Source organism: Blennius ocellaris (assembly GCF_963422515.1).
Source record: "Blennius ocellaris genome assembly, chromosome: 4".
Classification (NCBI taxonomy): Eukaryota; Metazoa; Chordata; class Actinopteri; order Blenniiformes; family Blenniidae; genus Blennius; species Blennius ocellaris.
Genome location: NC_137653.1, coordinates 22177011 through 22200520, shown reverse-complemented (window position 1 = coordinate 22200520; position 23510 = coordinate 22177011). Strand labels below are relative to the sequence as shown.

Below are 23510 nucleotides of genomic sequence, written 5' to 3'. Positions count from 1 at the left end.
GCCTGGTGTACCTTTCGTTTGAATGCCACTGATCACCACTGTGTGTCACTCTGCCATCATTTATGTGGCTGCATGTGTCAAAGAAAGCTGCCACTAGGTGTCGGTGTTGCTTTTTAAGGCTGAAACGCTGGCGTTGCGTGTGGGTCACAGCATAGGGCCAATGACCCCGATCCTGACACTCACTGAAGATGATTAATGGCTGAACCCTAATCTGGGACCTGTAGACGAAATTGAAAACGGCACCACCCCTATTACTGAAACTTTGGTGAAAATGTCTACTATCCCCACTGCCATGTGTCGTCACCAGTTTGCTCCCTCTCACTGCACACCGTATCCCTCCAGCTGGATGCAGATAACGAAGCTCTCCGAGGCCGCCTGCGAGCTCCACAGGAGAAAATCATGTACACTCTGGTGCCTGTTCCCGATGGTATGGATATCTCCTCCATCTTTGAGCTAGACCCAACCACCCTGAGAGGCGGGGACTCCATGGTGCCCAGGTATGCATACACACAGCTATACCTTGGAATAAGGCCTCCGAAATTAATTTCAGTGGTATGGAAAGGTGTTGAAACCCCCGTAATTGACGTACAAACGAGGCCTGGGCCGCTATGAAGTGTTAGTAAAAAAGGCACAGAAGTGATGCCATACTCCTTTCAGAGGAAACTATGTGAACATGACAATAATAATGCTGCAAAACAAGGGAAGTGACAAATATCTTTACACCACGTTTAAGCCCAACGACCACAGTGATGTCACAGTGATGTCAAAACCCAAACAACACAGTGACAGTAGTATTGGTTTGACTCGTCTGCGGGGGGAATTTCGAGCATCAGCAGAAAGGGAGTTTCTGAGATAATGAGTGTGTTTGGTTTATGGAGTTGTGGGCAGGGAGCACTTTAGTTACGTGTGGTCTGTTATGTCTGCATGGCCAGCTGTCTGCTGTCACAGGGACTGGTGCCCAGTCTTTGCCCGGTGTTTGGTTGAAAATTACCACATTGGTCAGATCAGTGGGATATATATTTTGTTTATTGAGCTGAGAAATAACAAAGTCGTGTTGTTCTGCGTGCTCTGCTCACTTTCACATTGTTTGACAGTTGCCAAGAGGAGGAAAGCCCCTGTGTGACATGAAACAGGAAATGAATGAGGCACAAGTAGTGGGATCACGATGAGTCTCTTAGTTTCAAAATACCATGCAGATATTCTTTATCCTGTTTTGGCTTAACTGCTCTATAGATATGTCACTCTTCACACAGGCAGAAACACTTATTCATCTATACAGGTTCAAAGGTTTGCTCACTAATTTGTCACCTCATTTAAACATTTATTGATGAAAACTCCTGAATACTACAGTAGAAATGAGATTGGTATCACAAACCAATGCGGCACCAACTATTCTATTCTATTCTGAAACATGACACTTGTTTGAGTGTTCTACATTATCGCCTCCCTATGAAGTTTTGCCAGAAATCACACTATTTCAAAATCTATCATGTTGATATTGGGTTTTTCTCCCTTAATATTTTCCTGCTAGAATTATTTACCACTGACATGTACGTGGCTCCATTTACAGCAGAGAGAAGGTCTGTTCTCGGTAATTTAATATTTCTCTAATTGTTCAAAAAAGACACGAGTACAGAACTGAAAGTATGATAAATGTCACCTGCTTCATCCAGCTGGGATAGGCACGGCTCCTCACGTGGACAATTATAGTATATTCACCGTAACAAATGGGCAGGAAGCTGGAGTATCCAGTAGAACAGCCTCGGGAAAAACGTTCAAACTTCAATATGAAACATATTCAAACTTGAGTTATGTTGCTTTCACAGGATGGTGCAAACCACTGTTTCACTGCATCACTCAAACAAACGTATCTAGAAAAAACTACTTGCAACATTACAATATTAATCTTTACTGTGTGAGAGAACATTAGTCTTTCTTTTTTTTTTTTCACAAATCGTGAAGCAATATTGCAAGCATTTACAAAGATTTGCTGGCTAACCTGTGCGTGCAATTTATTCATGTCATTCCTTTTCAATTATTCCTTTTTTTGGCCCTCTGTTCCTGTTGACAGCATTGTATGGGAGACAACGCTTCCTTCTAAAATTCCTGTGGTATAACTTCTTGTCAAAGCACATCAGATAAGAATAGAGCTTCTCCACCTTGCAGAAAAGCCTCTATTGTGTCACATCGTCAGGTGTGTGTCTGCAGGGTGCGGGCTTGCACTGCCCACCCCATCCTGAAATAACCCTGTCCCTCAAACCTTAGCCAGGGGACTAATGACTCCCTGCGAGAACCGGTACACAAAGGTAAGCCTGTTAGCTCCAGTAGGCTGTTACATAATGCCTGCCAAGAATATGGCCACTGTCGGTGCTGGAGGCCTGACGAGCTACACAAACACACTGACTCACACACCCACACGTGGAGGGAGGGATGATTTGAGAATGAAGGACGTAGCTGGCTCAGACTTTACTACGTGTAAAGGCTTAGTGCTTTACGGTGAAGACGAGGGTCACGACAGGATAATCTGTAATCGCGTCGCACGCTCAGCCGGAGACCTGTACTGCTTGTTTACACGCACCTGTTATGTCTGACGGAAAGAAACACGCTTTGAAAAAATTATTTATCATTCACACATTTATTACAGTACAACGTGCAATAAAGCCCGTACTTGTTTATTTTTATGGCACGCTTTCATAGAGATCCTGATTTATGGTCTCTGACACTTCAGATTATGAACTATGTTCCATACGAAAGTCGAGCTCTTGGTGAGAGTCACGCTGAAGTAGTACAATCCTGACTTGAGTGTCAAGCACACAATAAGACAAACTCAGTCTAGGTGTAAAAGGCCCTAAAACACGTTGAAACTTATTTAAAAATGGGGGGAAATGTGGTTAAAAAAAAAAAAAAAAAAGTCATTGTAGTTTAATCTAAAGCAGTTTTAGAGCCACAATGGCAGGAAGAATGGAACCTTGTTACCTGTGGATACCAAATAGACACCTAAGAGCCCTACAACACCTTGCCTTGTGACCATTTTCTCTGTTATTTGTTTCTCTCTTTGTAGGAGCTCTTATGTCAGGCTAAAACACTTGTGCACCAACACATGGGTTCACAGCACCAACAACCCTATCGACAAAGAGGAGGAGAAACCGGTTATGTTAAGGGTGAGTAGGCATTTATTTGATGTGTGGCATTGCTAATGTTCTCAACAATTTCTTATTGTTGTTGGATTTTTTTATTTTTTTTTTCATTTCTTTGAAAGATTGGAACATCAGGAGTGAAAGAAGATAAGGAAGCCTTTGCCATTGTCCCTGTGCCGCCTGCTGAAGTGCGTGATTTGGACTTTGCCAATGATGCAAGTAAAGTGTTGGCGTCCATTGCTGGCAAGCTGGAAAAGGGCACAATCACACAGAATGAAAGGAGGTCTGCATTTAATTCCATGTCATGAATCGATTCCATTTCAATTACATGAAAATCTTTTTTTTTTCTTAAATCCCTCAAACAAAGTTTTGTAAAAATATTGATTGTTGCCCTCCTGTCTTCTCTCTCCAGGTTCGTGACGAAGCTCCTGGAAGACCTAGTTTTCTTTGTAGTCGACATTCCCAACAGTGGACAGGATGTTTTGGAGATTATGGTAAACAAACCGAACAGAGAAAGGCAGAAACTCATGAGAGAGCAGAACATCCTCAAACAGGTAGGCTTTCACTAACATGCAGTTGATGTTTTGGTTTTAAAATGTCATTTTTAGCAAGATTTCCAGTTAAGAAAACTCTGTGTTGCAGATCTTCAAACTCCTTCAAGCCCCCTTCACAGACAGTGGCGATGGTCCGATGCTGCGACTGGAGGAGCTCGGAGACCAGCGCCACGCACCGTTCAGACACATTTGCAGACTCTGCTACAGAGTGCTGCGCCATTCCCAGCAGGATTACAGGAAAAATCAAGTATTTTGCACACTATAACCCCACTCTGTCCTTGCAACATGTCAACACGTTCTTTGAAGAACTTAGATCCTGTTCCCTGGTTTTCACAGGAATACATTGCCAAACAATTCCGCTTCATGCAGAAGCAGATAGGGTACGACGTGCTGGCCGAAGACACAATAACCGCTCTGCTCCACAACAACCGGAAGCTGCTGGAGAAACACATCACCGCTGCTGAGATAGACACATTTGTCACGCTAGTGAGGAAGAACCGCGAGCCGAGGTGAGGCTCATTTAAACCGACAGAGCCTGGCTGCCTCCATGGACTTGGCACAAAAGGAGCTGCTTTGGCCACTTTGGGTCAGATTTGTTTGTACAACAGCTTCAGAGGAATGTAAATCTATGTAAATGTATTCAAATATGTGCAGCGAGAGTGTGAGTGGAACTGCTTGTGCGTGACCTTGGCACTGCGGGTAATTTGCTGACAGTTGGTACATACTTCTGTTGTGTTTGGATCTTGCCAAACTGGTAATGACATGAGAATCAGGCTAATTTAGAAGTTTAATAAGGGTGGCGTTTACGTCTTGAGCCTTTGCCATAATGTGACATGACAGCAGCTATTAATGTTTGGATGGACTTTAATACATGTACATACAATTTTACTTTCTCGCTTTTGCTTTCAATCGCATTCTGAAAGTTTCTCCCAAGGTTTTGACTCATTTTGGCATGATAGCATCACACAGTGCCTACCTTGTGAGCTTTTCCACTGCAATCAATGGTGCTCTGTTAGATTTACAAATAATGAATGCCATGGCTGTCTGAACACCATAAACTCATCACCAGGCATCATTATAAGAATTTTCTGACATGACACTTTATCCTGGTGAAAGCAGCCATTAGAAGGTGGTACCTTGTGGTCATGAGGGAATGGACTTCGTCAGCAACAATCTGCAAGGATCCCACAGTGTTTAAATAATGCTCGTTTTTTTACTAAGTGGTCCAAACGGTGCTCATGAAATATCCCCCACTTTTAATCGGACCCTCATTTCAGGGGACTGATTTGCTAAAACCAGGCAGGATGGCGCCGTGCTATCGTGTTGCTTTTTTCAAATTGTGAGAGGGATATGGGAATGTTACAGGAAAAATCATACCCTGCAATGCGTTTAAACATTTCTCATTGTTTCTTTTCAGGCAGCCTCTCTTGCTTTTATTTGCTGACAGGGGTGCTATCTAGTGTAATCTGCTGCTTTTTTCCAGAATCCATGTCAGCCTTCAGCTATAAAGTGTGATGGTTTAAGTTCCAAAATCCAAACTAGTCTGGTTCCACTGGCCTGGCCTCTTATATCAACAAGGCATGTTTGCAGGGAGAACTGTGGCACACCGAGAATTTTCCCAGTATGATTGAATGTGAAGACTCCAAACATGAATTCAAAATAGAAATGAATACTATAGATCAGGGGTGTCAAAAACAGTTTAATTCAGAGACAACATACAGCCCAATTTCATCTGGAGTGGGTCGGAGCAGTGAAATGGAGCCATAATAACATTGAAGTTCAAAGTCTTGTCTACTATTTGAAAATGTGTCAGTGGTTTCTTTGCAATTTGTACCATTTGTGCGGTGGTTTGGATTAGATGCAGAAGTCTCCAACCTCAGTCCTCGAGGGCCCCTGACCTGCAGGGTTCAGCTCTCTTCCAGTTGCAACACACCAGATTGCAATGAGGGACTCATTATTGGGCTTTTCCCCAACCTTAGCGATGACGTCGTCGTTAGATTCAGGTGTGCAGGAGCAGGGAGAATGCTAAAACATGCAGGACAACAGCCCTCGAGGACCGGGGTTGGAGACCTCTGGATTTGAGCCTCTTGCGGTCTGGTTTTGGCCCATGGGCCTTATGTTTGACACCCCTGTATGAGCACACAAGAGCAAAAGTCACTTTACAAATACGAAAGCTTTATTTATTAGACCTTTATTTTACCAGGCAGTTGCTTGAGATCAAATTATCTCGTTTAGAAGCAAAGTCAGGCCAAAATGACGACATTAAAACAAATAATAAAGATGAATTAAACAAACAAAAAGAGAAAATCTCAAACTCCTGTGGATGGGTTATGTTGCATAGTACAGTGAGGGGCGTGGAAGTGGAGGGCTGGATGGAGCAGAGAAGGAATGGAGAATCCTGAGGAGGGACGGAAAGAACACAACACACATTAGTGCAATAAATCATCTACAAACTCCACAATTGTCCATTAAAAAGTCTGTAATATGAGTTTTAAAATCATTAATGGTGCCAAGTTCCTGTAATTTTAGTGATTTAAAAAAAAAAAAAAGTTTTTAAAGTGCTCCAGTCAGAGGGAGCAGAGTCCTTGAACACCCTCTCCTCTCAGTCCATGTTCTGGGAATAGAGGAAGCTAGGGTTTGAGATAAAGGCAGAGGTATGATTGTAACAGCTCAATAGTTGCTGTGGAAGAGCCTCGGAGCCGACAGACCACTATCCTACCTTGGCATGCGGAGTACAAGTACGAGTATAAGTGAGTGACTTACAGGCAGTAAGGAATTTTAAGGCACCAGCATATGCAAATAGGTAGGGCAGGCATTCATATCAAATAGTCTATTAATCACGTAAAAATAGCAGCAACAAGCTTCTTCTGTGAAACACAAGAAAAACAAATAAATGAAAGCCCAATCAGATTTTTTTTTAAATTTATTTCGTCACCAGGATTTCAGTTTAGAGTTCAAAAGATGAAACTGTCATCAAGGATGACAGAGTTATTTGAAGGTACAAACATTTTCAATTGGAATCGCTTGATGATCGTTTTTGTTTTATCTGCCTTTAGTACAATTCTCAAATAGAAGCTAGGATTTTATTTCTTTGAAAGCAGCCTGCAAGTGCTCAACAGCCGCCAACACAGTGTCCCCCAAATAACATCTGCACAAATATGGAAGTTTGCATTTTGGAATTTATTCCCTCAGAAATCATTGATATAATAAATACTTTGTGTCTTTTGCACTATTGTGATCCTCGACAAGGTCAATAGCTGTCTAACTCCTATTATATGCTCAATTTCTGAAACATTCAGACTAATCTTCTGGCACCAAAAAATCTATCCACATTCAGAATAATGTATATTCATATATATTTTTTTTCCATCTTAATGTGGCAGATATTTCCGACTGTTTACAGTCCTCCACACCACATAACTCTTCCACATGAATGATCTACTCAGTAGTAATTTTTGCAAGGATTTTAATATTTAGATACAAGGACTCTCGCATAACTGGCATATATCGTAAGTTTGACAAATATTTGATTTTCCCGTGTGCCCAGGTTTCTTGATTACCTGTCGGATCTCTGTGTGTCCATGAACAAATCCATCCCCGTGACCCAGGAGCTCATCTGTAACGCAGTGCTGGACTCCAACAATGCTGACATCCTCATTGAAACCAAGTAAGCAACTCATTGCACTCATTTATGAGACTTTGTGGAAATCAAACATGTATTTGGGATTCAGTTTGTCGCTGTTCTTCAGATTGGTCCTGTCGAGGTTTGAGATTGAGGTGGCGACAAACGGGGAGAATCCCGTGGAGGCTGAAGACGAGGAGGAAGTGTGGCTGTTTTGGAAAGACAACTGCAAGGAGATCCGCAGTAAGAGTGTCCGAGAGTTAGCCCAGGACGCAAAGGAGGGTCAAAAGGAGGACCAGGAGGTAGTCAGCTACTACAGGTGGGATTTCTCTCATTCTCATTTTAAAGCTACAGTATAAGCATTGTGATCAGATCGTTGGTATTGATCTGTACAGGAAGTTTGCCTAATGTGGTAAAACCTAATGAGCATGAGATTTTTCAACTTTCACCGGATGATTTATAATGATTAAAAAAACAAACACAAGCAGTGCTCAGACAGTACTATACTGTTGTTGTAGTACAGTAGTAATGAAAATGTGCTCCCAGGTGCCAGCTCAACCTGTTTGCCCGGATGTGTCTGGACCGTCAGTACTTGGCCATCAACAAGATCTCTGGTCAGCTGGACGTGGATTTGATCCTGCGCTCCATGTCCGACGAGGACTTGCCCTTTGACTTGCGGGCGTCTTTCTGTCGCCTGATGCTGCACATGCACGTGGACCGTGACCCTCAGGAGCAGGTCACGCCAGTCAAATACGCTCGTCTGTGGTCGGAGATTCCCTCTAAAATCGCCATTGATGAGTGAGTTTACGCGATTGATATTTCAGTATGACTTGTTATTATTCCAGAGATGCATCTCTTAGATGTAGGTTTCCTCTTATTATTCAGCTACGACAACGACGGCACCACAAGAGATGAGATTAAAGAACGATTCTGCCTCACGATGGACTTTGTGGAGAACTACCTGAGAGAGGTGGTATCACAAAACATCCCCTTCTCCGACAGAGAGAAAAACAAGCTTACTTTTGAGGTGATAATGCATCGATGCACATAGCTTGATCAGATAATAACTTACGGTTGATTAAATAAATCATTATTTTTTGGGGGGGGGGTTTTACAGGTTGTCAACCTGGCGAGGAACCTCATCTACTTTGGATTCTATAACTTCAGCGACCTGCTTCGACTTACAAAGATCTTGCTGAACATTTTAGACTGTGTGCACGTCAACACTATATACCCCATCAACAAGGTCGAGAAGGAAGAGGAAACTAAAGGTAAAAAAAAGCGGTTCTTCGGCGTCAATGCCTAACCATCAGTCTTTTTTATTTTTTTCTCTATCCCAAGGTTCTAAGTACATTGAACTTATTCTAGCAGACTATCTGTAAAGTGTACAACCTGGACAGTCCATGACGGGGCTCTCTTTCTGTCGTTTAAATAGAAAGAAAGTCACTACTTTTACTTCAAATATACTCTCAATAACACAATACAATAACAATTTATACACACAAATTGATTAGTGGTAACATTAATTGGTTAAAAATAACAAAACTTGATTCCACTGGTCTGAACTGTCTAACGAGCAGTTCAGCATGACATTAAAAGGTTAAGAACTGATTTGTCTGGTTGTATACGTACATCATTTGCTTCAATTCTGACACTTTTTTTAATCTCAACATTACAGTAATTTAAACAAAAGCAGAATTTTAAATAGATTTGGCATCGTAAAACCTCTATTGATCTTTTAAACATGGTATCTAAATCAGGATCATGAGAGTGCAGGAGCCCATCTGTATCCTGGACAGGTCACCAGTTCATCAGAGCACAAAGACAGTGACGGACAGCCACACTCACATTCACACGCATAGACAAGTTTGAGTCGCTCAAATGCATATTTTTGGACTATGGATCGAAACTGACAAACGGACATGGAGAATATGCCGATTTTTCACAGAATTAAAATTGTTTTACTCTCCTTTGTCAATATGTTGTCAACTATTCATTGCAAAGTCTATCACACTTTTTAGGATACATTTATAAAACTAAGCAGCACATCAATTAAAGCAGTAAATGGATTTTATTCACACATCTCCTCAGTTGATTGTTGCTCCTGTTCTGCTCTCTGTCTGCGCTGTAGCTGGCAGCAATGTGATGAAGTCTATTCATGGAGTCGGCGAGCTCATGACCCAGGTTGTGCTGCGAGGAGGCGGCCTGCTGCCCACCACACCGACCCATCAGCCCGAGGGAGACGTAGTTAAAACGCAGACTGAACCGGAGAGAGAGGACATCATGGTGATGGACACCAAGCTCAAAGTCATTGAAATCCTACAAGTGAGAGGACAGGGAGAAAGAAAAAAAAAAGTTTCTCTGTGAAGACACCATCTCAAACACTTTATAACATTTTCTCTTTTCTCTCAGTTTATTTTAAATGTACGACTGGACTACAGGATATCCTGCCTGCTCTGTATTTTTAAACGCGAGTTTGATGAGAATAATCCACAAGGGGAAAACGCTGCCAGTCAAAATGGAAGCAACAATGTTGCCAATCCAATGCCAGGTATAGAACTAAAGTATTAAAAAGAAGAATTACTGTGAAATGTGTTGTTAACGTGTTACTGACAAACACACCTGTTTAATTTTTAACCACCTTCAGGAAATTTTGACTTTGAGAACATTGAGGAACAGGCAGAGGGGATCTTTGGGGGAAGGTAACTTGCACATTTCTTGTAATTCCAAAGCTGAGTAAGAGGCCACTAATAATTTGAAGTATGCTCACATGGGGAAAAAAAGTGAATTTGAAGTAAAGTTCACGTATTTGTGGTTCAGTGAGGAGAACACTCCACTGGACCTGGATGACCACGGCGGTCGTACCTTCTTAAGGGTCCTGTTGCACCTGACCATGCATGACTACCCGCCCCTCGTGTCTGGAGCCCTTCACCTGCTCTTCAGGCACTTCAGCCAGAGGCAGGAGGTCCTGATGGCCTTCAAACAAGTGAGCTTATCACAGTCCAAATGTAACATGTAATATACACCTTTGACAATACTCGTGTCGCGAGCTCTGATTAAAGTAAAGTACAACCTCGTTCCTTCATCCAAATTCAGGTCCAGCTGCTGGTCACTAGTCAGGATGTCGATAACTACAAGCAGATCAAGTCCGACCTTGACCAGCTGCGCTCCATTGTGGAAAAATCTGAACTGTGGGTTTACAAGAGGCAAGGAGAGGATGGGATGGATGGAGATGGACCTTCTGAGTCTGACAGTAAAAAGAAGGTACACTGTGGAGACCCTGACGATAAAATTGTTCTGTACTGACACCAACGTGCTGCACAGTGATTCTCTCTCTCTCTCCCTCTCATATGGCGATGGCTCATCAAAAAGCTATTTACGTAAACTTTATATTACAAAATATTATTTGTTTGAAGACAGTTTGTTGTTGAATAAATTACAGTAAAACATTCCAGAACGTAAATAATTGGATACACTTAATCAACCTAGAATAAAATATAAAGGAAACACAACAGAAAGAAAGGTCCGGGTCAGGATATATAATACGAGAAATGATGAGATATAGAAAATAGAAAAACATTCTCACACAAAAATATTATAAATTACACAGCACGACATAAAAGTCAGATAAAAATGTAAGTTTTGAATTGCAGTGTTTTTTGTTTTTGATTGTTTTAATTGTTGCTTAAGATATTTTCAGTTTTTGAGGTGAATAACGCTGGAAATCAACTCTCATTCTCCTCAACTCAACATGTGCAAGGACTTTGGATAAGACTTTCTGCTGATTGTCCCGTTTTTTGTTGTTTTTTAATCATCAAATGGGACAAATATCAGCTTGTTTTCCTGTTAAGACTTGAAGGCTTATTGGGGCTTGTCATAATGTATAGCTGCACCTGACTGCATGAAAGAAAGTCAGTGTAATGTAAAGGACTAAGTGTTGCTCACTGTTCTGCAGGGAGATTCACTGGATAAGAGGAAGACAGAAAATACCAGCAGTTACAACTACAGAGTAGTAAAAGAGGTAATCTGGTGCTCTTTCTTTCTTTCTCAAGGAAATGTTCTTGTTATAACTTTCCAACTTTTGTCACTTGTCAAAAATCTTGTCATTGTGTGCACTCAGATCCTGCTGCGCCTCAGTAAGCTGTGTGTGCAGGAGGGCAGCTCGGGCAAGAAGAGCAAGAAGCAGCAGCAGAGGCTGCTGAGGAACATGGGAGCTCACAGCGTCGTGCTCGAACTCCTGCAGATCCCCTACGAGAAGGTGCCACATTCCAGCTGATTATTGGATGAAAATAAATATAATTTGACTGTATTGTTATGACATCCTTTTGTTGTGTGCTGCAGGGCGAAGATGTCCGAATGCAGGAGATCATGAAACTGGCTCATGAGTTTCTACAGAACTTCTGTGCAGGGAACCAGCAGAACCAGGCCCTCCTCCACAAGCATATCAACTTATTTCTCAACCCAGGGGTGACTATTACAACCATATCTTCAAGGTGACCCCGAGAAACGGCTGCCTGTAGTATAGTTATAATCCGTCTCCTTCCTCCCTTCTCAGATCCTGGAGGCGATCACCATGCAACATATCTTCATGAATAACTTCCAGCTGTGCAGCGAGATCAACGAGCGTGTGGTCCAGCACTTTGTCCACTGCACTGAGACACATGGCCGACACGTCCAGTATCTCAAGTTCCTGCAGACCATCGTCAAAGCTGAGAACAAGTTCATCAAGAAGTGTCAGGACATTGTAATGGCAGAGGTCTGTTTCATAACATTTCATCAAAGAACAATATCGCAAAGAAACTGATTCGCTTTTAGTCCGAAGGATGTTTGTGATGTCAATGAAAACGTGACACTATTGAAAATCTGAAGTTTCCCAAATGTGCTTTTTGGTAATAACTCCATCTTCTCCATTCTAACCCGCTCAGCTGGTGAACTCGGGCGAGGATGTCTTGGTCTTCTACAACGACCGCGCCTCCTTCCAGACCCTGGTCCAGATGATGCGCTCAGAGCGGGATCGTATGGATGAAAACAGCCCCCTGATGTACCACATCCACCTGGTCGAGCTGCTCGCCGTCTGCACCGAGGGCAAGAACGTCTACACCGAGATCAAGTGTAACTCCTTGCTCCCCCTGGATGACATAGTCCGGGTGGTCACCCACGAAGATTGTATCCCTGAGGTGTGACTTGAGTTCATTTCCTTTCAGTTGAAGGTTGATCAACAGTCCACTCGTGGTCATTCCGCCTCATATTTCTGCTTTTATGTCCTGACAGGTGAAGATTGCCTACATCAATTTTCTAAACCACTGTTACGTCGACACAGAAGTCGAGATGAAGGAAATCTATACATCCAATCACATGTGGAAGCTGTTTGAGAACTTCCTGGTGGATATTTGCAGGGTAAGCCTGGATAGAGAATCCTACCTGTCACCAACACACAGGAAGTGTGATCCAGTGGCGGCGTGTCATCCTAATGTGTTTCCTTTCTTAGGTGTGCAACAACACGAGTGACAGAAAGCATGCGGATACCGTGCTGGAGCGTTACGTAACCGAGACGGTCATGAGCATTGTCACATGTTTCTTCAGCTCCCCTTTTTCTGACCAGAGCACAAGTCTCCAGGTACGGTGGACCAGCATCCGAAATGCTTGTTATTTACGCACTTGTCTTTAAATTATGACCTCCTTTGAGTTTTTAAGTGTGGAGCAAGAGGACCTCAAAGCCTCGTATACACTGTCAAACATACACTTCTTCCTTTTTGCTTAGATGGCTCGTCGTATGTATGTAAGTAGCGATGACTCTTCCCCCTGAATCTTGTTTCCAAACTTTTTAGTGTCTTCCTTATCAACAGTCTCTGACTGTGTAGAAATATTTACTGTGTGGGTTTTCACATTATCATAGCTTAGTCAGCACTCGCACTGTTTTTTTCCCAGATCTGTGGGTGTGTTGCACAAGGTTTTGCTGGGATACCGTGCAGACAATGTCCTAATGCAATGCAGCCACATCATATCTTAGATCTTACTGTAGCCATGTATTGACTACCACACCTTTCCCAATAAATCATGACTGTTACTCTACTCCCTATCGTGTCCTCGTGAAGTGAGCCTGTGCTTTTGTTGTGCACACAGTTGCCCTCTTGATAACCCTGCCATGTGTTTTAAGGCGCTGTCTCGTGTTAAGTTGGTTTCAGTTGAATCTGTTTATTTCTCTTTTATGTAGACACTGGTACCTTTCTGAGAACTCTGCCAGCTGAGCTTTAACAAATACATGGTGACACGACAACCCTTTTCCCCTTTCTCTTGTGACAGGCGGCCATTCTTGGCAAGATAACTGAGGTATTTATTGTATGATGGGCGGGGTAGAAATCAGTTGTACTTTTCGTTATCACAGTTTTCCTGTGTTGTATTAGAAGTGTGTATGATTATGGGCGGCTGATCTACTGGGTCTGGTGCTTTTGATCCTTCTACCATAGATGCCATAGTGTCCTCACATTGTCATATCTACCACAAATGGCTTTATGGATTCTACCAAGTTGCACTCTAGGTTCTTGAATATTTCCAATTCCTTTCCTCACTCTTATCTATTTTAAATCTTATTTATTTATTTGATTGTTTATTTATTTATTCTGTTTCTCATTCTAATTTTTGTTGTCTTACAGACTCGTCAGCCAGTTTTTGTGCAGCTGCTTCAGGGAGTGTTCAGGGTTTACCACTGTAACTGGCTCAACCCAGTGCAGAAGGCCTCAGTCGAGGCTTGTATTAAAGTGCTCTCAGACGTGGGTAAGATAATGAATCCTGCCAGTGATACCAGATGAAAACTAGCCTATGTTAGCCTCTAGAAAGGGGCTAATTCAACTCCCTTTCCTGTTCATTACATTGAACAACCAATATCTGTGTATGTCTTTAAAGGGCATCTAATAAATCTGCTTTCTGCCATTTCTAGCCAAGAGCAGAGCGATCGCCATCCCAGTGGACCTGGACAGTCAGGTGAACAACCTGTTTGTCAAGTCTAATAATGTTGTGCAGAAGAGCATCCTCAACTGGAGACTGTCGGCGAAGAACATGTCCAGACGAGACTCCGGCCAGACGACCTCTAAAGATTACAGAAACATCATTGAAAGGCTGCAGGTTAGAAAAAAAACGCATATTGCCCCTGTGTTGTAGCTTTTTTGTTTTTCTCACCAGCCCTAATGAGCCCTAACTGTTTTTCTTTCAAGCAGGAAACCTCAAATAATATGTTGCAGTCAGCATGCAACAGAAACACTAACCAGCAAAGCAGATTGAAAACAGCAGCAGTCAAAATTAAGCATTGTTATAAAGCTGCTGCAAATGTGAATTCAAATGCTCTCGATTCCTCCGTGAATATCGAAGGTCGGTTTATGTTGGGCTAACAGAAGGGCCAGTAATGGCTTCTCTAAGGTCCATTAACCACACATCAGACTGTGGAACGGGACATGAAGTTCCTTCGGCGCTTTTTGTCCCTCGGTCAGCAGAGAGGAGCTGGAATAAAAAAATTATTAAAATAATTTCGGGGTGGTAAACTTGCAGTGTTATTTAGAAGAACAAAACTTTGTCGTCTACTGAATGGTTTGTATTTTTTGCAAATCATATTGTTATTGCAATATGCAACAATATTAATCCAATATCATATATCAACATATATATGTTCACTTAATATCATGCAGCCATACAGTCATTTAGTCATTCGGACATCCTACAAAGTGCTATATATGTTTCATTTACATATTTAGATATATGGATATTTTATATCAATATTGACAATCCTGAACATTTTGAATAAAATAAATAAACTATCAAAATGGAAGAAAATGCCTTTTAAAACTTTCTGTAAAATGCAAATAATAAAAAATGCATTTTCTCTTGAGGAATAGATTATGACGCCCCCACATTTATTCCCAACTTAAATGGCTAAAATCACACACGTGTGCAGATGATTAGAATATTCTAACTGAGCATTTTGAAGGAAACTTGTATTATTTAAAATTCAAAAATGTAGTCCGGTGTGCTCCTGACTGTTGAATGGAGAGTGAACTCCATGGTGAGACACAAAGAGTTGCCTGTTGTCATCAGAAAGAAGATTGTTGCAGCTTATAAGTCTGCTAAGTGATTTAAAAATATCTCAGAAAATGTGTAAATTAGCCATTCAGCTGTCCAGAAAAAATAGTCACCCAGAACACAAGAGGCTAAAAGAAATCTCTAAAACCCTCAAATGTCATCACCGGACGTCGTTATTGCCGCCATAGGGGGTAACACTAACTATTAAACTTTTTCCTCAGTTAGAATCTGAATTTTTGTTGTTTACCAACTATTAAATCACTTTCTTATCCAGAAATGAATAAAAAAAACAAGCTCAGACACAAATATGTGAAAATTTTTTGATGAAGGATTGAACATTTAATGGGGTGTCCTCATTTTTTCACATGACTGTAGTCATGTTCAGCATTTGTTCAAATCATTTCATCCTCTGTAAAACAAAAGGAAGTGGGTTACATGCACTGTAAACGTGGGTTTCTACCGAAGCTCGCCTCCAGATTCTAAATCTGACTACCACACTGCAGTGTTCTTCCTCCCTTCTACAGAACCATTACTCAGCCGTTTATCATGCTTCCTGAATACTCTAAGAAGAAAATAATCACTTTGCCTCTGTAAATACACCATTTAAATCTTTTAAACCGTTATGCAATTAAATTGTCTATTAGAGACTGTACCATATAGTTTGGTGTTTTTTTTTTTACTTTTCATTCTTGATGCCTTGATTTCTTTTTGTCTTTGTCTTTTCGAGTTAATTTGCTTTGTAGATTTGAAACCACGACGGGCTTATTAAAGCAATCATAAGCTGTTTTGTTTTTGTTTTATTTCCTTTGTTTGTTTCAACACTGACGAGGTAAAGCTGCCTTTTTTTCTGCCCTGGTGGACGATTTTACACACGGAACTGCCAGCACTTTCTCATGAAAGGCATGATGTGTCACATGTCAGTCTGCCTTGCTCTGCCATGCCCCATGTGCCATTACTGCCTGTGTTAAACAGGTTGTAGCAGTTCAGTGTTGTTCACCATTGTTGATATCTGCCCAGTGCGACGTCACTCTGCTGGTAACCATGTGGGGAATGAAATACAGTAAGAGTGATTTCTTCATCACACGAGCCAAAAAAAAAAGGGTTTTCAGTAATAAGCCAAGCTGTCACTCCCTTTTCTGTTGTAATGCATGATTCAGTGTTCACTGGAAATCTGGAAAGTCACTGGCTTGTCTGGTTCCGTTCAAACGTTGTGCCTGCTGCCATGGGAAAGAAACATTTATGAGACGAGTCTAATTTAATTTCACAATTGTGGTCCTAACTGTAATTGTCCAATGTCATTCCCAGTGGGATTTAGGTGGTGCAGGTGTGATTTTTGCCCTTTAATTGTTCCTTTATGGGCGATCTCCATCACACACATTTTCTTGTATTCTGAATTGAATTGGTCTAGTGTCAAATTTACTCGATCAGATTTTTACAGCCTTACTTATCTGATAATACAATGTGTGTTTTAGCTATTACTATGTCACAATGTTGCTTTTCAACAAAAAGTGCCTCGTTTTGTATTTAAAAATACTTGAATGTCCACTTTGCATTTCTTTATATATTCCCGGTGTTTGGTTCATGGTTTGATTTGTTTTGCATGCATGGTACCACAGGTCGTGGAGAAAAGATGTCAGTGTGTGGAGTTGGTTGCTCCACAGTTGAATTACAAACTTCCGGAGAAGTAAACACCATAATTGGTGTCATTAAGTGATTAAACATCCAATTAAAAAAAGAAGAAAAAACAAACCCTGAAATGACCTTGGTTTTAATTTTTTTCCTTTTCATTGACAGTAAGCTGATGAAGTCATGCTTTCGTGTTCAGAGAGCAGATTTATAGCCTGACCTCTGCTTTCATTACTGTGCTCTGTAGGACATCGTGTCTGCGCTGGAGGACCGTTTGAGGCCACTGGTCCAAGCCGAGCTCTCGGTGCTGGTGGATGTTCTGCATCGACCCGAGCTGCTCTTCCCCGAAAACACAGAGGCCCGCAAGAAATGTGAAAGTGGAGGATTTATATCAAAGTGAGTGTACACGGAGAGACAACAAGGCAGGACAGAGTGTGGGGACTGAGAATCAATTATATTACTGTGTTATAGCAGGGCTGTCAAACACATGGTTCAGCTTGAGTCTCAGTTGTTGTTGTCGGGCCACTCTTAAGAAACGTGTTAATAAAAATCTGTTTTCTTTGAAATGTTTCCCATTTGCTCAGTAATTTGGCGGCCAGATTGCAGCCTCTTGCTGCCCGGTTTCGGCCCACGGGCCATATGTTTATTTATTCTATTGCATTATTTTTATATATCATTGTTGCACACCTGATTTATCCAGAGCAGTGTTGTGTGAGCAGCAGTCTTCTCCCCTGGACACTTGATGAAAGCAGGCCACATTCTGGACATATCTAATCATAATAATGCCATTGTTGGAGATAGGGTTAGGGTTTAGGGTTAGGGTTAGACAAAGCTGTCCAAATTACAGCTATGGTACATTGTTTTATGTGGCCTGCAGCAACATTTACGTTATAATGGAATATGACCCACAAATGAAACATGCACTTAACTCTATTGTACTTCTGAGTTGTAACACAGTCTTTAAAAATGTGTATTATCAACAAAACAAAGCTTAATTAAAGGAACATTTAGCTGCTGGTGCCCAAAATGGCAGAACCAAAAACAACACAGGATAGCAATTGAGTGCAGAGAATTCAACTCCATTACATGGCCCTGTACTGGGTGTGTTTTTGTGGCCCTTTGTGAAAAAAGTTGGGACACTCCTTGATTAAGTATTGATCGAAAACACCACAATGTGTTTGGATTTAGATTTCTTGTATGAGGTAATTCTAATGGCTATTTTATACAGTCTCTTTTGACGTGAATCTCTGTGTTGGGTTTATCTGATAAACCTATTTTCAGTGAACATCTCATCCCATCAATGTGAAAGTGGAAAACCGACTACCATTGGAGGGCAGTGCCACCATCTCTTCCCAATTCACAACATCTTTCTTTTCCTGCCAAACAAATTCTTAAATCCGACTTGAAAGCATCATGGTTAATCACAGTTGACCTCTTGTGACCTCCCGTGTGACCTCATGTGTCTCCAGTGACCACAATGAAAGTTGTTGGAACACAATAGAGCACTAATGAGTCGCACTGTGGGCCCCCGAGAGTCATCAACTTTAGGAACTTTGGGTGACACACCCAAATAGTTGAAATACCTGCGCTCCTACAAAGATAATGCAAGTCGTCAGAACACATTCAAGTGATTCTCAACCTGGGCTTTATAGGTTATTAACAGACGAAACCTTAGATGGCACATTCAGATGGATTTGCATACAGGATTTCAACGCCTCCCCAACATTTAGGGCCTGTTTACGTTTTTGGAGTTTGGTGTCTTGCTCATGGTCAGTGTGACATTATTTGGTAGAACCTTTCCACCAACTGGGCGACCGCCACCATTTGTCTGTGAAAAAATGTTTTACCCCCATAAGAAAATCAATCTCCACATCTGTACTGTGAGAAGACTTAGTTTGACCTGAAACACAACTGGTTTGAACTTTCCATCGTATGGGATGTTCTGTAAGGAGTTTGTGTATTCTCCCTGTGCCTGCACATACTGTACGTACTTGTTGTTCAGTCATTCCTTCAGTAGAGTCATGATTTAACGTAACAACTTTAACGGGAACCTGAACCCAATGTGTGTGCAACAATTAAAATATGTCTTTGTTTTAAGATTTGTGTTAATAGTCTTGGATATATGGAGGCCACACACATCGACCTGTGCCTGTGTGTTCGCAAGGTTTTAACACTACCTTGTGCTGGGTATCATCTCAGAATAGAGGTCAGAGAATCTGGCAGAACAAAAACAAGTTCTGCAGGGATTACGTCACAGCTTAGTTCAAGTAATTATAAAAAACCAAACTTCTCAATTTAAATCTATCTCGTGGACTCAAGCAGTTTCTTTATAAATATAGTTTCATCCCTTCACTAAGTTTTGGGCAGTAACTGTGCTATTTACACTTCTCTCTTCGAAGAAGCTTTGCTGTTGCTGTAGTAGTATTCTCCTGTTTACTGCTGAGCAAGTTTGCGTAGTTGTTTCAGTTTCTATCTGAAAGACCCTTGGATATGCGTTCCTTCCCAATCTTTTGTCTTGGACTCAAAGAAGCAGCACTGTGTGATGAAAATGAGTTTAATTTGTAAAACACTATTCAGTTGGGGCAGCGAGTCTAATGATGTTTTTCTCTCTCCTCCTCCTTTAAACCCTTTGAATAGACTGATCAAGCACACTAAGCAGTTACTGGAGGAGAACGAGGAGCGTCTCTGCATCAAAGTGCTGCAGACACTGAGGGAAATGATGACAAAAGACCGAGGCTATGGGGAGAAGGTATGACCCCTTACTAGTTCCTGTTTCTCATCATCTGTTTGTAGATATGACAAAGATTCACTCACACATGAATTAGGGAAGTGAAAAAAAATATTTCTGTGACATTCAATTCCCCACAAAACCTATATCATTAATAATAATAAAAAATAGTAAAAAATGGAAAAAAGCACAAGACTTTGAGGGCTAATTGGTTTCTTTGGTAGCCTTTATTCCACAATCAAGGACTTTGTACACATGTATGGATCAAGTGTTTTATCTGAAATTGCAGCAGTCAGAAGAGTTTGTGAATACTTTTGTTTTACTTTGAATGGGATTTAGATGTTAAATTCTCCCGCAAGAAATTCCCTCATTGATTTCTCCTCAAAGCACTTGTCATGACTGTCATGTACAGTATGAGGGGGATGGGTTATTAACAGTATTAACATTAACAATGTGCATGCTCTAACACAGCTCATGTCAGTCATGAGCTACAAATGATCTCGTCGACACACTTTTAATGGATGATATCAAATCTGTTTTCAAACAATAGATGGATTTCTTTTGCTAAAATGTTTAAAGTTGTCATAAACAGCTGGATACCAGTGCTTCTATGAAACATACATTTTTATTATTTCATGCCAATATTAATAACTTGGCCTTCTTATACCAAACATAACTGGCATATTGCACAAACTGGAAACAAATTAATTAATTTAAATGTAAGTTGTATTGTTGTTTTTGAGAAAACTTAACCAAAAATACAAATGGTAATAGAGCACAGCAAGGGGGAAGATCCATCTCTCAAGTAACATTATGCTCACACATGTCAATGTGCTCATATGACTATATATCAGTTCTCTCCTTTGTGATAAAATTTGAAGATATAACATCAATCAAGTCAATTATAGGAAGTGTGTCTCTCGTCAGACACTTTCTGGTCGGACCCTTCTTGCTTGCTACTACCAGTGCTCCCAATAAACAACATGATTCTAAAGTTCAAGCAGATTTTGAACTTGAAAGTTGCTGTCAGGACGTCATGGCAACAGAGCCGCGGAAAATCCCAAAAGATGTAGAAGTGGTTTACCTCAGTTGTTTCACAGGAGAAATCAGTACTGCATTCGATGAATAAAAGTCACTAATGTGTTCAGAACTATAACAATTAACTGATAATAAAAGATACTATCTGCAACAGTTCTAACAATTTCAACATTTGAGTGGACATTTGAGAAAATGAAGAGCAGATTACATGACGACATAGCTCGCTCACTCACTCCCACATTTGCCTTGGGGTTAGATATGGATATGTTACTCCTTGCAAATCTCTCGTCGCTAATTGGCTGGCCGTTGTTCTGACTGGACCATTTTCCTGTTGCCCCGGCTGCTCAGCAGACCTATATTCTCCACAAATGATTCATATTTTTATATATAATGTGTTGTGAATTTAAACGAGCAACTTACTTGAAATGAATTATTATTGTTTATTTATGTATTTATTTTAACTTTTAAAATAATCCAAAACACTAGGAGCGAGCAGCATCCTATCGCCCTCTATCGGCCACCCGCCACTGCCAGGTTAACAATAGATTGATTGTTGCCGTTTTCTGTAGCTCAGAGTTCACGAGCCACACTTTTTTAGCAGTGAGTCACACCACTGCCGCGGCTCATGTTCAGTTGTGCAACAGTAGTTCTCCTGGTCTGTGCAGGTATACCACTGAGCAATATTGTGTGTTTAAAGGTGTGAAGTCAGTCATGGATCGTGGCCTTCAGCCAGAATATTTGTTTTCAAGTTTTGAATGTCAACGCCACCGAACAGATGAATTAACATTGGTCCGTTTTTGAGCTCTAACACCACAATTTGCACTAACTTTACACGCTGCGTGTCTGTGACCGTCTTCACATTTGCACAGCTTGGACCCACTAATCCAGCCCTACTAACTCTCTGCCTTCCTACACTTCTTCTCTTGCAGCTGATTGCCTTTGATGATGAGATGGATGTGGCTGAGGTTGATCATTTTACTTACTACTGTGATGTCCATTTGATTTGTCTCCCACTAACGGCGTAGCCATGCTTGTGCTCCAAGTAGACTCTTCTAGCATCACAATTCCATCTGTGACGTGTGTCGGCAGCTTAGCTCATCCCTCCCCGCTGTGAGCCTGTCAGGCGCGCCACTGATCATCAAGCAAAGATGTAACGTGCTGCTGACATGTCGAGCTCATGTTGTGCAGTGTGCTTGTCTGCTGTGCCCACACATGGCGAGTTCATGGAGTACATCCTGTAGGATGGAGGCGTACAGCATATTTACACTTTACACTTGAGTTTGATGAGTAGAACTTGAAAATATTTTAGAACAGTCGGCACAATGACGTGACGATGGCTGAGGAGGCTGCGTCTATTGGTCTCCAGAGAAATTGAATTCCCTGACATCTGCCGCGTAATTTTAAAAGCATGAAAATCAAAATATCATACATTTAGGTTAGTTTTTGCTGCGTCGGTCATACTTGAAGCTTTTTCGTGAGGCGTTTTGATTGTATTTTGTAACATATCTCATTATTGTGCTTTAACGCAGATTAAACTATTTATCCTATTTTAATTAACAAAATACATTGGATTTGACTGTTTAAGTTTGAAACATACATAGGATTTTATTTCTCACTTGGCTAATTTAGAATACATATAAACTTGTTCAGTATTAAAGTATAAGCAACTTTTATGTGTAAACAGAATAGAGGAATTACAGCGAACAAGGCGACAAACTGAGTTAAGTTAAATTGCAGTTTCTAAAACAAATGCAGCCTGAAAAATATACAAATAAACTTTAAGTACACAAATAAATTTACAGTCTGCAATAGTGGCAGATTGTGGACGTGACTACAGGGGGTGGAAATGTAAAACAGCAGGTTACTCGTGATCTGAAGTGATCACTGCATAGGCCGGTGCATCTGCTAGTCCTCAGATCTCTTACTCTTCGGGAAATAATCCACTTCTTTGTCTTATTATTTAAAGAGACTAACATCTGTAACTGAGATGCTGACGACGAGTGAGAAACTTCTTTCAGGAGAAAAACGCAGCAAAATCAGGAGAAGCTCTGCGTGCTCTTCACTTGAATAAATGAGACCATTGAATCTTCCTCAATCTAATTGTAACATTCTGTTCTCTGTAGATTAGTCACTTCATGTGACCTTTAAAAGTTTTTCTCGCTTTTCTCCAGTGTCGTCATCTTTATTCATTCATTGAAAATGTACCTTTAGACACAATTCCCATTGGTTATGACGTCAAAAGTAAAACTAGATCAGCAGTCTGTTTCACTCTTGAGTTCATACAGGAATTAAAAAGTTCAGGCTAACGCACAAGCTTGTGAATAAAACCTGACAATGTCAGGGTATAGTAAATACTGAGTGGAACATGTGGCCTACCTCTGTCAATAAATACTTCATCCAAGTTGAGAAGCAAGGCGTATATGGCTCTATAGAGTGGTACATAGATCCAGTGATTTCATGTTCCAAAAGTAGTTCATGATATGTACTAATGCAAAGAACAAAATGTCACTATCTTGTGTTATCCCAGTGGTGATCCGACTATAAAACCTGCTGTTCCTAATTTTCTGGTGCCTCAGTCTACATGCTGTGCAGCCCCCCGATGATGGATGGTGGTCAGACAGCGTATTTTCCCTCATAAGTCCTTGGCCACTGTTACAGGAGCAGGTGTGAGTGTATATATATAGCGGGGGGGGGATACTCTCACACAGAGTCGCAACACACAGGATTGGACTACG

The 23510-nt window shown here is 41.1% G+C and overlaps 1 protein-coding gene across 1 annotated transcript in view; it reads left to right on the top strand.

Annotated features, from left to right (window-relative positions):
- Positions 1–23510, top strand: part of itpr1b (inositol 1,4,5-trisphosphate receptor, type 1b) — a 99345-nt gene that overhangs the window by 22725 nt on the left and 53110 nt on the right. The window contains exons 12-38 of the mRNA XM_080495657.1: positions 343–497; positions 3062–3161; positions 3260–3420; positions 3550–3691; positions 3780–3938; positions 4028–4200; positions 7239–7358; positions 7441–7632; positions 7860–8111; positions 8199–8340; positions 8431–8584; positions 9445–9638; positions 9726–9864; positions 9961–10015; positions 10134–10299; positions 10410–10577; positions 11269–11334; positions 11434–11571; positions 11655–11780; positions 11869–12069; positions 12239–12490; positions 12585–12710; positions 12802–12930; positions 13967–14087; positions 14251–14435; positions 17257–17405; positions 19647–19758. Coding sequence (XP_080351783.1) covers positions 343–497; positions 3062–3161; positions 3260–3420; positions 3550–3691; positions 3780–3938; positions 4028–4200; positions 7239–7358; positions 7441–7632; positions 7860–8111; positions 8199–8340; positions 8431–8584; positions 9445–9638; positions 9726–9864; positions 9961–10015; positions 10134–10299; positions 10410–10577; positions 11269–11334; positions 11434–11571; positions 11655–11780; positions 11869–12069; positions 12239–12490; positions 12585–12710; positions 12802–12930; positions 13967–14087; positions 14251–14435; positions 17257–17405; positions 19647–19758 — 4077 coding nt within the window. The remainder of the gene's footprint in view (positions 1–342; positions 498–3061; positions 3162–3259; positions 3421–3549; positions 3692–3779; positions 3939–4027; positions 4201–7238; positions 7359–7440; positions 7633–7859; positions 8112–8198; positions 8341–8430; positions 8585–9444; positions 9639–9725; positions 9865–9960; positions 10016–10133; positions 10300–10409; positions 10578–11268; positions 11335–11433; positions 11572–11654; positions 11781–11868; positions 12070–12238; positions 12491–12584; positions 12711–12801; positions 12931–13966; positions 14088–14250; positions 14436–17256; positions 17406–19646; positions 19759–23510) is intronic.